The 17,772-nt window shown below is 28.5% G+C and overlaps 2 protein-coding genes across 2 annotated transcripts; one reads left to right on the plus strand and one right to left on the minus strand.

Annotated features, from left to right (window-relative positions):
- Positions 1 to 3,920: 3,920 nt before the first annotated feature.
- LOC137835769 (endo-1,3;1,4-beta-D-glucanase-like) lies at positions 3,921 to 6,390 on the minus strand. The gene is made up of 7 exons (XM_068644425.1): positions 6,174 to 6,390; positions 5,761 to 5,782; positions 5,421 to 5,547; positions 5,121 to 5,211; positions 4,909 to 4,998; positions 4,517 to 4,617; positions 3,921 to 4,309 (listed from the first exon to the last, which is right to left on the minus strand). Exons 1-7 carry the CDS (start codon positions 6,319 to 6,321, stop codon positions 4,166 to 4,168), a joined length of 723 nt encoding a protein of 240 aa, XP_068500526.1. The 5' UTR covers positions 6,322 to 6,390; the 3' UTR covers positions 3,921 to 4,165.
- An 8,008-nt stretch (positions 6,391 to 14,398) lies between these two features.
- Positions 14,399 to 15,619, plus strand: LOC137834418 (uncharacterized). Its single transcript, XM_068642474.1, has 4 exons — positions 14,399 to 14,566; positions 14,656 to 14,893; positions 14,996 to 15,154; positions 15,282 to 15,619. Exons 1-4 carry the CDS (start codon positions 14,399 to 14,401, stop codon positions 15,617 to 15,619), a joined length of 903 nt encoding a protein of 300 aa, XP_068498575.1.
- Positions 15,620 to 17,772: the final 2,153 nt, after the last annotated feature.

Below are 17,772 nucleotides of genomic sequence, written 5' to 3' on the forward strand. Positions count from 1 at the left end.
GGTGTGTGTCCTGCTACCACTCCCTATATACAAAACACAAACCCATGCAATGTACTATCGCAACAGTCTAACAAGAGAAAAAATTGTGAAGCAATAAATGAACCTACAATTGTAAAAAGACCTCGTGGAAGACCACCGGGAAAGAAAAATCAAAATCAATTTCAAGGTATGATTGTTTAGGGTTTATGGTATAATTGTTTCTCTCTATATAGATTGTTATTGTCATGTTATGAATTTAATTTTTTACACTCTTACTTTATCTTTACTCTTAGGTCTAAACACGCTCCCGTTGTCAAGGACTCAATCACAAATTCTCACCAACTCATCAATTTTAGAAACACACCCGAATCAATTCTTTCGCCCTGCTATTACAACATGTAATGAGAAGGTTGTTTCTCATTGTCAAAACAACAGAGTTATGGAAAATTCAACACCAAATGGGGGTGAAAGTTTGGAAAATTGAATACCAAATGAGGTTTCCACCCTTCACAAGGAAACTCAGCATGACGAGTCGCACATAAATCTATCAAGCATTGATCTTGATATGGAGTACTGGTCAAACTTCTTGTTAGAAGACATGAAATGATGTTTCTTTGTGATCATCCACCAACTTCAACTCATTCTTTAGATAATGCATAAAGGTGTTCTTTTTTATGCTGATAAAATCTGACACCAAAGGAGCTGTTGTGGAGAAGACTTGTCATTAGAAATACGTTGTATTATAGCTTCTAATGAATAAAATTTTAGTGTTTTCAATTCCAAATTAAACTCAATGTTTATATTTTTGCTACGTGAATCACTCTCCATGCTCATTCAAGGGACCTACTCTTCGCCTTTCTCTTTTTTTTTTTTACTTTCTTAATCCTAAATTTTAAATTCTAAACTTTTATGTAAAAAGATTAAAAAGCAATAAACACACATATTTCGACAAATAAAGCTTAACCAATAAGGAGTGAATGAATGCTTAGATAACTGAAAACGAAAGTCTTGTCCCTCAATAGCATCAATGAATGCTTCGTCAAGAGTTTATGACTTTTTTAAACATATTACTTCACCACTCTAACAATGCTAAAATAATATATAAAACATGGATATATTATTTGAACACTTAGCATGCATGGAAGAGACATAATAGTTCTCTTATTTTTTTAATTACTTGAAATTAAATAACTTAGATAGATGTTTTAAATTATTTTTATAAATTTATTCTTAAAATAGTTTAATATTTATTAAAAAATATAACAACTAAACTAGTTTCAAATAGAATTAAATTTAAATTTATCATATATAACAATCTTCATTACAATTTTGTGTAAATCAAATGAATGAAAATACAAAATTAAACTAAATTTAAATCAATTGATTCAATTAAATGGATTTGAATTTTAAATTCAATTTTTTAATTAGATATAGAATGAATACGAACAGTAACCACCCTTAATAAATTTGTAAATAAACTTTAAATAGAGCATTTGGAAATTGGCTTCTGTAAAATATTTGTATGGTGAATCTGTGACACCCTTAATTAACAATGGTCCTCATAGAATTTATTTGTTTCATAAATGGAATAAATAGCTCCTCCAACGGGATACAATGATAGAATAAAACATCACATGACAAGATTTTTTACTTCTTAAGATGTTTATCAAAACCAATTTATCATGACATGATGAGCCTTATCTGCATCCTCCACAGCTTTTGGATCATTAGGATCGTAACTCACAGGCCAGAGAAAATGGAAAACAAATTTATTTAGGCTTTATATTAATATATTAATGAGTAAATTTAATTATAAGTTATCAATTATTATTATTTGATATTTTAATTTTTCTAACTCTTTTCATGGATGATATAGGGATCATTAAGAGTTACTTGTCTTATCAACTATTAACAAGACTCATGTGCGGGTTCTGTTCCCTATGCAAGAAATCATTCATAACTACAAGAAAATCATCAAATAGAAACCAATTTTAAATACAAAAAATAATTAGTTGATATAATGATTAAATTAGATATCATTTTAGAGACTAAACAAGTTTTTGGTTTCTAAATTAATTTATATTATTGTTAAATAGTTTCTAAATTGGTATCTAATTAGCTACCAAGATTTTAACTACAAATTATTTAGATTCTAAATTTGGTAACAAAAAACTTGGTAACTAATTAGATACAAATTTAGAAACCATTTTACAATAATAGAAACTAATTTAGACAACCAAAAGTTTTTTTAGTTTCTAAAATGGTCTATAATTTAGTCAGTATAACAACTAATTATTTTTTGTTTCTAAAATTGATTTTTATTTCATGATTTTCTTGTAGTGCACACATATAAAGAATATGATTGATAGGTAAGTAGACTATAAACTTAACTTTGTATGTTACTAATTAAGCATCTACTAACACGGTTTTTTTGTATTAATAAGTTCATGGTCTATATATAACATCCTAAAAGGTCAATCTAATTCAAATTAAATGTTTGTAAATTTTGTCTTTCTCTTTTCATTTTTTATCAATATTAACTTTTATTTTTTTATTGAATTATAGTGTAATAGACAACCAGGAAGTTATGAGTGTGACTATTACATTATGCAATGGACGGTTGTCATGGTAAGACTGTGCCTTAAAAGTGATTGAGATCAGGTAACATGATGGTAAATTATTTTTATAATTCTTTAACATATATGTATTTTAACACTAATTTATGTGAACCTTATTTTATAATGCAGTTCTTCACGGATGAGCAACTAATGTCTTCGACCGCGATAACATATGCAAGACATTCTTGGTCCACATATTTCCTAAATTTTATAACTCTAGGATAGCTAATCAATAGTGTAAGAATTTGATAGATAGATAAGAATATAGGTAAAGATATTATTAGTGTTTGTAATACATTTTTATTAATATATATAATTTGATTTTCTAAATTTATGTATTTGTCTGATGGTAATAGCATTAAACAGAAGCTATGGTAAATAGCCGCCTTCTTAAATTAGATTTATAAGGGCGGCTAAATAAGATTACATGTACATGAAAGAAGACTAAAAAGCCTCCGTTTTACACTGAAAATAGCCGCCCTCTTTAAACTTTTATGCACCAGTGAAATAATTTTGTTGTTGAAATATATAGAACAATTTTTTAAAATTATATTGACCCAATATTCTAGTTGTAAACTAATATTTTCAATATATCATAATTATAAATTAATATATAACTAATATTTTTAATATATCATAATTGTAAATTAATATTTTCAATATATCATAATTGTAAATTTATTTTTCAATATATCATAAGTGTAAACTGATCATTTTAATATACCATAATTGATGACAAATGTAAATTACACTATCGACAAATTTGTGTAGACAAGGTACTATTCATCCAAGAGAAAACCATCACATTACACTTCTCCCACCCTTCAAACAAGGGATCATGGTGCTCAAGCATGTTAATATTGCCATCAACAAATTTTAATTTGTTCTTCGACAAGAGCGATCTTCTCATATTTCTACTCAAAGACAAGTAATTATGCTCATTGAATTGAGGATTAACAAGGACAGCCCGAGGGTTCTCACCGGGATGAAGGTAATAAACAATTGAAGGATTTTCAAAAACATCATTCAAAACGTTAATCTAAAAAACCTTAGACTCGGAAACATTGGTCTCAACAATTGAAGAATCCATGGAAAATCAAGAACGAGAAAGAAAAAAAAAACAGAAACAAGAAAATTAACAGAAAAATAACACAACGAAAGCATAACAGTTTTTTCAATCTGCTATGATACCACAAAGAAAATGATATTCCCTTCCAAGATTATACGAGAAGCAATTTATATTCATAATGAATCAGTAATGAAACTCAGATGAATTAAAAAGTAGATATTACGCTGGGTGTAGTGAAAGATGAAATCTTCATGTGGTAGATGATGACAAACATTCATATCTCATAGCTTTTATTTCAATAATTGTATTTTACAAACAGCACATTTCAATCAATTGTATTTTACATACAGCAGAGGAAAACTTAAATACAAACAAAGGGATCAGAAACTAACCATGGTAACCAAAATAAACCAAGATTAGGTAACCGATAACCGTTAATGAAGAAAAATAATAGAATTACAATACAATGATACAGTCAAACATCACATGACAAGATTTGTCACTTCTTAAGATGTCTATCAAACCAATTTATCATGATTTTATGAGCCTTCCTTGCATCCTTCACAGCTTTTGGATCATTAGGATCGTACCTCACAGTCCAACCATGGGAAACGTTAGCAAATATTTTCACATAGCTATCAATCTGCGCAAATTGGTACACAACAGATATGATCAAACATATTTCACTAAAGTAGTGATCCATACGAACTTACTGTGTATGTGCTTATGGCAATTACCAAAATGATGCCATAAACACAAACCTAATCACAGTATTTAATTACCAAATCATCAACCTAATATAAAATGACAGTACATTACTACAAAAGGGAAAATAAGTTTCATCCTATACCTCAGGTTTAGCATCTAAGACTTGTTTAAATTTCTTTATAAGCTTTGGAGGAGAGAATGAGTCATGCTCAGCTGCAAGTATAGCAATGGGAACTTCAACACCTGAAAAATTAACAAATTAACTGTTTGACTACTAACATCCAATAACTACTTTCTAAGTCTGTATCTTCCTTCAACCATTGAAAAATAGCAAATGAAAGACAGCATCAAAAGAGATTTACCACAAAATACAATGTTGTCATTGTTACAGGTTTTGCTCATCTTTCAAAATCATTAATAATCTTCAAACTTTTTAATCATTGTTGAAGTTTTTGTTTTCCTTAGAAAATACTTTGTGAAGTTGGGAAACCTGAAGATTAAGAAACAATCTAAAATCTTATTGAGAATTCATACCACGGATTTCATCCACAGTGACTGATGATGGATGTAATATCACAGAAGCTTCAACAAGTTTTGTTATCCCAAGCTTAGTAGCGGTCCTTGCTGAGAGAAAGAGAAAACCACATTACATTATTCTGTAGTTTATACTTAAGGTGGTGACCTGAAGTTGCAAAATACACAAACAAGAGGAAATAAAGAACACCAATTTAGTGGAAACCACTTACCACCCCAACAGAAACCAGCAACTCCCACAGCAGATGCACCTTTTCGTTTTAAGGCTTCAATAATAGGTTTTGCAGTTTCAATACCTTTTGTCTGCACATTCAATAGGTAATGTGAGAATACAATTTACAAAATAAAGTCACATTTTTTATTCATCTGACATAATATTTGATTTACAATCAGAAACCCTTTAGGTTACAGAAGCCAAACATCTAAATATTCAAATATTAGTTAGGACCAAACATTGAGTTTTGAAGAACAGAAACAAAAATTTCTTGGTACAATAATAAGTAAGAACTAACCGAGTTATGATCTTTCAACCAAGAATTGAGAGGCCTGCTTGCATTCTCAGCATTGTAGGGTTCCCCATGGAAGAAGTCAGGAACCACCACAAAATACCCATGATTTGCAACCTTGTCTGCAATTTTCCTGTGCAACATAACAAATATTTCAGATTGCTCCTGAATAAAACTTTAAACGAATATATTTTAAAATTCATCAATAACAGTTGAAAGAATTCAAATAGTTTGACCACTTCAAAAATAATTTACCTAAAAAATATTTTTTAATAAGGGAAGACATTACATATAACCTAGCAGAGAATAAGGTAAAGTCAGTAACTTAGGCATTGAAAGTGCATACCTTAAAAGTGGTGGTTCAAATCCTGCAAGACAAATAGTGAAGTTAATTGAAGATATTGGCTAAAGGTGATAACAATGTCAGTGAAACTGATAAGTGGCTCCAAAAACAACAGAAAAGAAACCACAGATATAGACTAAACTACAAAGATTAAAACATAATTACTCGTATTTCTATATTTGTAAACCATTCTAGGAATGAATCACAAGAATAACTATGTGACAGGTTTCAGTACTCTAGAACAAAGAAACAAGAAACAAGACTCAGTTATGTAAATGGTTTCTGTTTGTAACATTTCTCTTTCAATTTGTTGATCACTTAAAATCAGAAGTGAACAAAAAGTTAAAGGTTTGGAACTTGAATAACATTGTATAAGCAAAGAATAAAAATGTTGTAAAAGAAAGAAGAAGGAATACCAAAAATATCAGAAATAAGAACAATGGTTAGGATGGCGAGAGGAGAACCAGAGACATAGGAATTAACACCAGCGATGTTGGTAAGATAGCCAACACCAGTTGAAGCATTGAGAATGGGAGGGTTTGCTAAGCATTCACTTCCCACCATTTTTCTCTCTCTCTTTGCTTCCACTTGACCTTATATGCATGACTGATGCAGGGTTTGAAGAGTCATTAGAAACAGTACATTTGAAAGGACGTGCCACTTGCTTCATCACTGTTCTATAGATAACTGGTGTTGACCACACTAAAACAAAAATTGTTTTTGCCACATGCAATACCATTGAAGTTTAAGCTCCCATTAAATAATATTTTTAATAAGAAATGTTAATTTGCTCAATTTGTGTTCCATTAATATATTAGGGTTCTTGCGGGCATTTCAATTCCACGCTTTGCACCATTGGAATATAATAAACCCAATGTTGACGCCGTGTAAACACTAATATAATAATTCTTTTTTTTTTCTGATCTTTCAGCATTTTTTAAAAATTTAGTAAAATGTGTTTAATTTTAACAATATAAGATGCAATTTGTAAGCATTATACAAATTGTACAGATGCAGCTAATAATGCCTTTAAAAATATTTTTAAAGATAATAAAAAAGTCAACAATGTTTAAATCTTTTTAATTGTGAAGAATTTATGATGGAGTTTTATAAAATAATACATATAATTAATACAAAGTATATAGTATACGAAAACAATGTAAGTTTAGAATAATTAATATGTATGCCTAATATATGAACAATGTATATATCAACACATTTTAGGAATTTTTTAGAGAATGCGTGTTGTTTAATGGATGGCAAATTTATAGTTTTTTTTTAGAATAGATAGGGACTCCTCAACTGCTTATTTATTAGTCATGGTCCAACCATTATTAGCTCAATCTTATTACAATATGATTCAAATAATCATATTTCTAATTGTCAAATAATAATAATAATAATATGTTAATTATTAACTAAGAGTAACCCATAATTAATTTAACATTCTTCCACTTAAATAATATTAGTCAATAATCAAAATATGGCAATTAAAACTAAATTAAATGTTAAACAAAAATATGAAATTTTTTGAATTACCAAATAGTATACGACAAGGATACGTAATTGTCTAAACTAATCTATTTCTTAAAATAGAAATATATAAAAAGTAGCATAATTTAATAGTTGAAAATTTTAATACTACAAATGTCAAAGCATTTGAAAATGCTAATTAAGCAATCTCACAAAATTGATGTTATCTAGAACATGTCTTAAAAAAACATAAAACCTGACTTTCACTAACTCAACGTATCAGAATTCCTAGCCAAACTCATATAAGTTACATGTATCAGAAAATTTTCAACAATTAAGGTCATAATTAGTGGATATGGTAACATCTCCTCAGTGTCAATATGCTCTATCCTAGTGTGAAAAATTTTGAAATTATTTTCTAATAAACTTATATTTAATATCAATGTTTTGAAAGTATCTTGAAAAATGTGATAAACATTAATTATTCATTGTCTTTTTTTTTTATTTATAAGAATTTGTATGTTAGGCATCACTATGCAAATTGACATTTCAGTTAGGTTGATACTTTAAGTAAATACAATCATCTGCCATCGCATGAAAAAAATATTATTAAAAAAATACAAAATATGGGGGACTAAACTAAAATCCATATGTTAACAAAAACGATACATAAGTAAAATATACTTATTCATAAAAAATTCTAAGAATAGACTACATGAAAGCATATTATACTAATGAAATGATTCTCTATGAATAAATCATAAATTAGTCAACTTATCAGCACATGCATTCCCTTCACGAAAAATATGAGTAATCCTAAACCTGATTTTCTCACAATAATTAAGACAAATATTCCATTGATTACGAAGCATCCACGAAACATTAGTCCTAGCAATAAATGTAACACAAACCTGACTCTGATAGGAAAGAGAAGGTTGTCTGCTTAATATTTTTCATTTTCTTTTTTTCCCTGGATAAATCTGGCTAAGCTGATTTTCGACTCTGATACTATTTGGGTCAAATGTGGGCCTTCATGAAATTATGTCAGGCCATGGGACAGTTTAGGCCCAAAAAATTATTTCCTGTACCATCTTAAACTTACTATCAGGCTTCTCTCCAAATGGGGTCATTCCCAATATGTTTTCGTTTCAAGAATTTGATTTGTAACATTAACTTTAGTTTTTATACATTATTAAAGTAAACCAAATTAGACTGTTGATCAATTTGAAAACATTTATATAAAGTGGTAGAGTCAATAAAATAATTAGACACGTCAATGGTTGGACAAAATATTTTACATTGTATATTTAAATTTAATCCAAACAATTTTACAATAAATATTTAGTAAGGTTTAAATATATTATTACATGTAGTCACTAATGTTGCAAGATTTACTCGTGGAGAATTTGCAAAAGATATTTCGATGCTTAAGTTAAATTTCGGTATGGGATATATGAGAATAATAATTATTGTTCAATATCCACATTATGTGTACATTTACTTTAATTGTTGTGAACATTTATAGGATCGTGATGAACATCTAATACTGGACCTAGATTATGACATGTTATCGGGTTAACCTCGGAGTTAATATAATATTCCGTAGACAAGTTCTTCATGCACCTCTGGCCTCTCTTGCGTCTCTACTTCTTTTTAATTTGAACAATACTTGAGTATGGTGGAGAGTGTGGTGTCTTCTTTTTCATTTTTAAGTGTTGGTAATGAACATTAGTGATTAAGATAAGTTTTGTGATATTTTTACTAGTGGTGTTTGTGTTTTCGTTGTTTTTTTTTTTTGTATACCTATGTAACACCCGCTTAATTACAAATTTATTTTAAATTACATAATAAAAAAAAACCAAAATGAAAAATAAAATAAAAACTAAAGAAATATTATTATCATGATAGTGTTTCAAGACATATTAATAACTTATATTTTTCATTTATTCATGTCTTTTAAAAAGAATTGATTTAGAAGTTTATTTAGTTTGTTTATTTCTACTAGTTACTCGTATAAAAAAAACTTTCCTTAAATAAAAGAAGTTGGATCTAATATTTTCAATTAGTAAAATATTTATAAAAATGTTATATTGTCTACGTTGTTTACATATCATAAATGTATATTTGTAAGAATTTAAAAATTAAATGAAAATTAACGGTTTAAATGAAAAAAATAATCAATGTAAAATTAAACTTTGAAACTAATATTAAATAAAACTAAAAGTGTTTCAAGAATTGATAATTAAAAAAATATCTGTGTCAGATAATTTAGTTTACAATATACTTTTTCTCAGTTATTTTTTTAAAGAAGGTTGTTTTGGATGTATGAAGAAAAACAATAGATATTTTATTTATTTATTTTAATAAGTATTTACAAGATCTTATCTTCATTGATTTTCACTTCATAGTGAATTAGAAATGAAGTAAAGAATGAAAAATAATAATTAATATTATTTTGAACTTTGAAGATAATCTTAACAACAAAAATCTTTGAAAAATCTGATAGTACTATTAATTTCCTTAATTTGTGTTCCATTAATATATTGTAACTGAAGGGTTCTTGCGGGCATTTAATATGTATGAACAGTGTATAAGAATTAGCATGGTACAGTATTTTTTATTTGGAAAGGAACAAATCTACACTGTTATAAGAATTAACGAGAGAGATAAATTTTGTTTAATTGTTTATACAGTTTCTAGCAATTAATTTCTTATTTAGCAAATTTAAAATTCATGTGGACCAGCTCGTGTGAAATTGGAGAATTCTGGTGGGGCACACAAAAATATATTTGAGAAATTTGTTTACAGTGGTTTTGGATGGAACGATGATGTACTTTCACAAGGAATAAGAATCTTTAAAAGAGAAAAATAAATCTAAAAAGGGAATAAATAGAAAATATTTAAAAATAAAAATAAATGAAGAGGAATTTTTTCTCTTCCACTTTCTTCAAAGTTTGAAATTGCTCACTTTTAAAAGAAGAAAAAAAGATAATGCAAGAAAAAACGAAAGTAGGAGATTTTATGGAAAAGATTAATATTTCTCCATCTCAAGTTGCATTTATAGTAGATCGCTATCTCTGTGCCAACAACTTTTTCTCAAACACGAGCCATCTTCTGCATGGAGGCATCTTCCCTCTTTGTCTTTGTCGGTTCGCCACTTAGTCAGGTTTCACTTTTTCCCCCATTAACAACTCACAACGCTTCTCATTCTCATTATGAACATTTCTTTCATTCTTTCACTTTGTTTTCTAGCTATCCAAAACTTCCTTTAATTTGGACAAAATACTCGCTGATTATATATCTTTGAGAAGACAAAAGACAATCTTGGATAAAGAAAGGTGTTCGATCATTCAAGAAAACTATAGAGTTCAGAAATTGATGGAGGACATACACAATGCCGTCAATACTTACAATGCCTTTCAGAGGCCAATTCCGATAGATATCCTTATTAGGGATGTATCCTCTGCAACTTTTCATCAAAACCCTTTTGGTAAAAACTTATTTTCTTGTTTAATCGTCATTCAAAAATCAAGAATGATGTTTTTTGTGTTTAACTTTTCTTTACGAGTAATTTTGGTTTTCTTTTGTTAGGTGTGTGTACTGCTACCACCACTGCCTATATACAAAACACAAACCCATGCAATGTACTATCACAACAGTCTAACAAGAGAAAAAAGTGTGAAGCAATAAATGAGCCTACAATTGTAAAAAGACCTCGTGGAAGACCATCGGGAAAGAAAAATCAAAATCAATTCCAATGTATGATTGTTTAAGGTTTATGGTATAATTGTTTCTCTCTATATAAATTGTTATTGTCATGTTATGAATTTAATTTTTACACTCTTACTTTATCCTTACTCAATCACAAATTCGTCCCAACTCATTGAGCCTGTTGTTACAACATGTAATGAGAAGGTTGTTTCTCATTGTCAAAACAACAGAGTTATGGTTGATCCGGAAAAAGAAATTACTTCTAAAGCCAACTTTCACAATTCTCCTATCAATTCAAATACTAACAAACACTATAATGCCTTTCCTATACCTTAAAGTTTTAAAAATTTAACACCAAGTGGGAGTGAAAGTTTGGAAAACTAAATACCAAATGAGGTTTCCGCCCTTCACAAGGAAACTCAGCACGACGAGTTGTACATGAATCTATCAAGCATTGATCTTGATATGGAGTACTGGTCAAACTTCTTATTAGAAGACATGGAAACCTTGAATGATGTTTCTTTGTGATCATCCACCACCTTCAACTCATTCGTAAGATAATGCATAGAGGTGTTTTCTGATGTGTAATAAAATCTGACACCAAGGGACCTCTTGTGTGCAACACTTTTACGTTGTATTGTAGCTTCTAATGAATAAAATTTTAATTTCTCTCCACCAATGTTTAAAATTTAATTATGCAACGCAAACATTTATATGGACGACTATGGTAAATAGCCGCCTTCTTAAATTAGATTTATAACGATAATTATGCTAAATAGAGAGGTTTGAAAGGGCGATTTATAAATGATTATTAGGGAAAAGGAAAAGGTCAATAACCATCTTTACCTAGTAATTCACAAGAATCACAGACATGGCAACATCAACTGTGTTTTTTCATCAAGATAGTGTTTTCTTTTTTTAAATTACGATTTTGAGTAATTTTTGTTACAAAAATGGATAAATAATATTCTATTTTTGTAAAAAAAAATTAAATAAACTGATTTGCAAAACCCCTGCTTAGAGTAATCACAATTACTGAAATTTACTTATTATTCTGACTTCTTATACATGATAATTTAATGAAAAATAGAGAGTTTTTATTAGTATACATTAGGTATTTGCAAAAATATGTTACTTGAAAAATTTAAAAATAATTAATCAGTGTTTAAAATGATAAAGAATGAATAATATTTTAATTTGAAGGAATATAAGTTTAAATTTTATATATGAAATTAAAAAAAAAAGATGTGGTAGTTTATTTTTTTTCATTTTATTCTTATAACTAAATTGATAGTAGTACAAAAAAAGTTGAAATTTAATAAAACAAATAGATTATTATAAATGTTTTGCAGTAGATATTCAACGAATCAGAGTGGCGCAGCGGAAGCGTGGTGGGCCCATAACCCACAGGTCTCAGGATCGAAACCTGGCTCTGATAGAAAAGAGAAGGCTTTCCGTTTATTATTTTTCATTCTCTTTTTTTCCCTCTAATAAATCTTGCTGGGCTGATTTTCGACTCTGATACTGTTTTGGTCAAATGTGGGCCTTCATGAAATTATGTCAGGCCATGGGACAGTTTAGGCCCAAAAAATTGTTAAGACCAATTTGAAAACATCTATATAAAGTGGTAGAGTTAATAAAATAATTAGACACGTCCATGGTTGGATAAAATATTCTACATTGTCAAATATATTTAAATTTATTCCAAACAATTTTACAATAAATATTTAGTAAGGTTTAAACATATTATTACATATAGTCACTAATGTTGCAAGATTTATTCGTGAGGATGGAAAATTTGAAAAAAAATATTCCGATGGTTAAATTAAAACTTGATATGAGATATGTGAGAGTAATAATTATTATTTAATATCCATATTATGTGTACATTTTACTTGAATTGTTGTGAACATTTATAGGATCGTGATGAACATCTATTGAACCTAAATTATGACATGTTATCGGGTTAATCTCGGATACTTCTTTTTAATTTCAACATACTTGAGTATGGTGAAAAGTATGGTGTGGAGAGTGTAGTGTCTTTTTCTTCATTTTTAAGTGGTTGTGGTTGGAGATGAACATTAGTGGTTGATAATGAACGTTAGTGATTGAGATAAATTTTGTGATGTTTTTACTAGTGGTGATTGTGTTTTCGTTATTTTCTTTTTGTGTATACTTCCTTAACACTCACTTAATTACAAATTTATTCGAGATTATATAATCCTAAAAAAAACCAAGATGAAAAATGAAGTAAAAACTAAAGAAATGTTACTATAATGATGGTAATAATGATGGTAATGTTATTATAATGATAGTGTTTCAAGAAATATTAATAACTTATATTTTTCATTTAACCATGTCTTTTAAAACAAATTGATTTAGAAGTTTATTTAGTTTGTTTATTTCTACCTTAAAAGATTAGTTACTCGTATAAAAGAACTTTCCTTAAATAAAAGAAGTTGGATATAATATTTTCAATCAGTAAAATATTTTCTACGTTGTTTACATATCATAATAAATTTATATTTGTGAGAATTTAAAAATTAAATGAAAATTAACGGTTTAAATGAAAAAAAAATAATTAATGCCAAATTAAACTTTGAAACAAATATTTAAATAAAACTTAAAATCTTTCAAGAATTCGATAATTAAAAAAATATCTATTTCAGATAATTTAGTTCACAATATACTTTTTCTCAGTTATTTTTTTAAAGATTTTGGATGTGTGAAGGAAAACAATAGATATTTTTTATTTTAATAAAGTATTTACAAGATCTTATCTCCATTGATTTTCACATCATAGTGAATATTAGAAATGAAGTAAAGAATGAAAAATAAGAATAAATATTATTTTGACCTTTGAAGATAATCTTAACAACAAAAATCTTTGAAAAATCTGATAGTACTATTAATTTCCTTAATTTGTGTTCCATTAATTTATTGTAACTGCAGGGTTCTTGCGGGCATTTAATATAAATGAACAGTGTATAAGAATTAGCATGGTGCAATATTTTTTATTTGAAAAGATGCTTTGACTGGAACAAATCTACACTGTTATAAGAATTAACGAGAGAGAGAAATTTTGTTTAATTGTTTATACAATTTCTTTCAATTAATTTCTTAAATAACAAATTTAAAATTCAGGTGGACCAGGTCGTAATGAGTTAATTTGTGAAATTGGAGAATTCTGGTGGGACCCACAAAAATATATTTGAGAAATTTGTTTACAGTGGTTTTGGATGGAACGATTATGTACTTTCACAAGGAATACGAATCTTTAAAAGAGAAAAGGAAATCTAAAAACGGAAAATATATAAAATATTTAAAAAATATAAAATATGAAATATGAAATGAAAAGGGTGGTCAATACCTATAAATAAGAGAATAAGAATTCCCTCCCATCCACTCTTCAAAATTTGAAATTGCTCACTTTCAAAAGAAGAAGAAGAAAAAGATAATGCAAGAAACATCGAAAGTAGGAGATTTCACGGAAAAGATTAATATTTCTCCATCTCAAGCTGCATTCATAGTAGATCACTATCTCTGTGCTAACAACTTATCTCAAACACGAGCCATTTTTCGCATGGAGGCATCCTCCCTCTTTGCCGGTTCGCCACTCAGTCAGGTTTCACTTTTCATCCATTAACAACTCACAACTCTTCTTCTCATTCTCTTTACGAACATTTCTTTAATTATTTCATCTTTGTTTTATAGCTATCCAATACTTCATTTAATTTGGACAAAATACTCGCTGATTATATATCTTTGAGAAGACAAAAGACAATCTTGGACAAAGAAAGGTGTTCGATCATTCAAGAAAAATATAGAGTTCAGAAATTGATGGAGGACATGCACAATGCCGTCAATACCTACAATGCCTTTCAGAGGCCAATTCCGATAGATGTCCCTGTTACGGATGTATCCTCTGCAACTTTTCATCAAAACCCTTATGGTAAAAACTTATTTTACTGTTTAATCGTCAATTCAAAAATCAAGATTGGTTCTTTTTGTGTTTAACTCTTATTTGCGAGTAATTTTGATTTTCTTTTGTTAGGTGAGTGTACTGCTACCACCGTCTATGTACAAAACACAAATCCACGCAATGTACTATCGCAACAGTCTAACAAGAGAAAAAATTGTGAAACAATAAATGAGCCTACAATTGTAAAAAGATCTCGTGGAAGACCACCGGGGAAGAAAAATCAATTTCGAGGTATGATTTTGTAGGGGTTTAAGGTTTAGGGTTTATGGTATAATTGTTTCTATCTATGTTAAGGATAAAATGTTATTGTCACATTATGTATTTAATTTTTACACTCTTACTTTATCCTTACTCTCAGGTTTAAACACGCTCCCGTTGTCAAGGACTCAATCACAAATTCTCACCAACTCATCAATTTTAAAAACACACCCGAATCAATCTGCTGTTACAACATGTAATGAGAAGGTTGTTTCTCACTGTCAAAACAACAAAGTTATGGTTGATCACGAAAAAGAAATTACTTCTAAAGACAACTCTCCCAATTCTCCTATCAATTCAAATACTAACAAATACTACAATGTCTCTCCTATACCTCAAAGTTTGGAAAATTCAATACCAAATGAGATTTCCACCCTCCCCAAAGAAACTCAGAATGACGAGTCGTACATGAATCTATTGCACAGTAATTTGATTTAGATATGGAAGATTGGTCAAACTTCTTATTAGACGATGCTTTTTCTGATGATGCACCACCTTCAACTCATTTATAAGGTAATGCATACAAGTGATTTTTTTTATGCTGTAATAAAATCTGATACCAAGTACCTGTAATGTGTAACACTTCTCATACGTTGTATTTTACCTTCTAATGAATAAAATTTCAAAACTCTCTTTCTCCACCAATGTTTTCAATTCCAAATTAAACTCAATGCTTATATTTTTTGTACGTGAATCACTCTCCATGCTCATTCATGTAACCAAGAAGCAATAAAGGCACATATTAATTTCGACAAAGATGGAAATAAAATTGAAAAACAATAACAAGATTCATGCAACCACTTATCCACGCCATGTATATTAAAAACAGTATAATATAAGATTATATTATACTTTTCCTTCAAATCTATTTTTCATTTGCGGATAAAGTTTATTGCGAATAATGATTTTTTATTTTCAAAATTTTAAAGTTTTATGGCTCCTTTTTGTAACTTTATCTAAAACACTTTTAAGCTATGTTTCTTGCTTCAAAGCAAACTGTTTCTGAATGTTGGGAATTTTTTTATATAATTCGTAAATAAATAACTATTTTTGTCAAATTTTGAAATGAACTTTAAACGTCGAAAACGTTGGAAAAAAAATGTTTTAACGAAATGTACTCATAACCATGGTCAGTACTTTTAAATAAATGAATTGTTTTAATATAAAACTAATATTAAAAATATGAATTAAAATTAGAATAAAATATTGTTCTAAAATTTTAATAAATACAAAATTATATTTCAAAATAAAAATATCATAAAATAAACTAATATATAAAATATCAAATTTTAAATTAATTAAATTTATTTGATTTAATATTTTAGCACTTCTATTTTAATTATTTATTTCATTGTAATAAAATTGTAAATATTATTATATTAAAAAATAATATTGAAATATAATTGATTAAGTTATACAACTTTATCTAGAACAATATCTAGATGTTGGGCATCTCCCTCCTTAATTTAGTGGGAGACGAGGACCAATGAATATTGGTCATTGATCCATTGAATATATTTAATGATGATCATTCCAAAAGTCTTGAAATTATAACTCTCTCTTGAAAATGGGATGAAACAATTGTGATCAAAACAAACCATTCTTAAATTAAAAACAATATAAAGAATGTGTTTTTTGTTTTTAACTCTTATTTGCGAGTAATTTTGGTTTTCTTTTGTTAGGTGTGTACGACTACCACCGCCTATGTACAGAACACAAACCCATTCATTGTGCGATCACAACCGTCTAATAAGAGAAAAAAATTGTGAAACAATAAATGAGCCTACAATTGTAAAAAGACCTCGCGAAAGACCACAAAGGAAGAAAAATCAATTTTGAGGGATGATTGTTTAGGGTTTAGGGTATAATTGTTTCTGTCTATGTTAAGTATACAATGTTATTGTCATGTTATGAATTTAATTTTTACACTCTTACTTTATCTTTACTCTCAGATTTAAACACGCTCCCGTTGTCAAGGACTCAATCACAAATTCTCACAAACTCATCAATTTAGAAACATACCCCAATCAATTTTTTCAGCCTGCTGTTACAATGTAATGAGAAGGTTGTTTTTCACGGTCAAAATAACAAAGTTATGGTTGTTCTTGGAAAAGAAATTACTTCTAAAGCCAACTTTCACAATTCTCCTATCAATTCAAATACTAACAAACACTACAATGTCTCTCCTATACCTCAAAGTTTGGAAAATTCAATACCAAATGAGGGTGAAAGTTTGGAAAATTCAATACCAAATGAAATTTCTACTCTTCACAAGGAAACTCAGCACAACGAATCACACATGAATCTATCAAACATTGATTTTGATATGGAGTATTGGTCAAACTTCTTATTAGAAGATACAGAAATCTTGAATGATGTTTAAGGTAATGTATAGAGGTGTTTTTTTGATGCTATAAGGAACCTGTTGGGGAGAACACTTCTCATTAGAAATATTGTATCTTCTAATGAATAAAATTTTAAATCTCTCTCTCCGCCAATGTTTTCAATTCCAAATTAAACTCAATGATTATATTTTTGCTACGTGAATCACTCTACATGCTCATTCAAGAACCACTTTTCGTCTTTTTTTT

Source organism: Phaseolus vulgaris, chromosome 5 (assembly GCF_000499845.2).
Source record: "Phaseolus vulgaris cultivar G19833 chromosome 5, P. vulgaris v2.0, whole genome shotgun sequence".
NCBI lineage: Eukaryota > Viridiplantae > Streptophyta > Magnoliopsida > Fabales > Fabaceae > Phaseolus > Phaseolus vulgaris.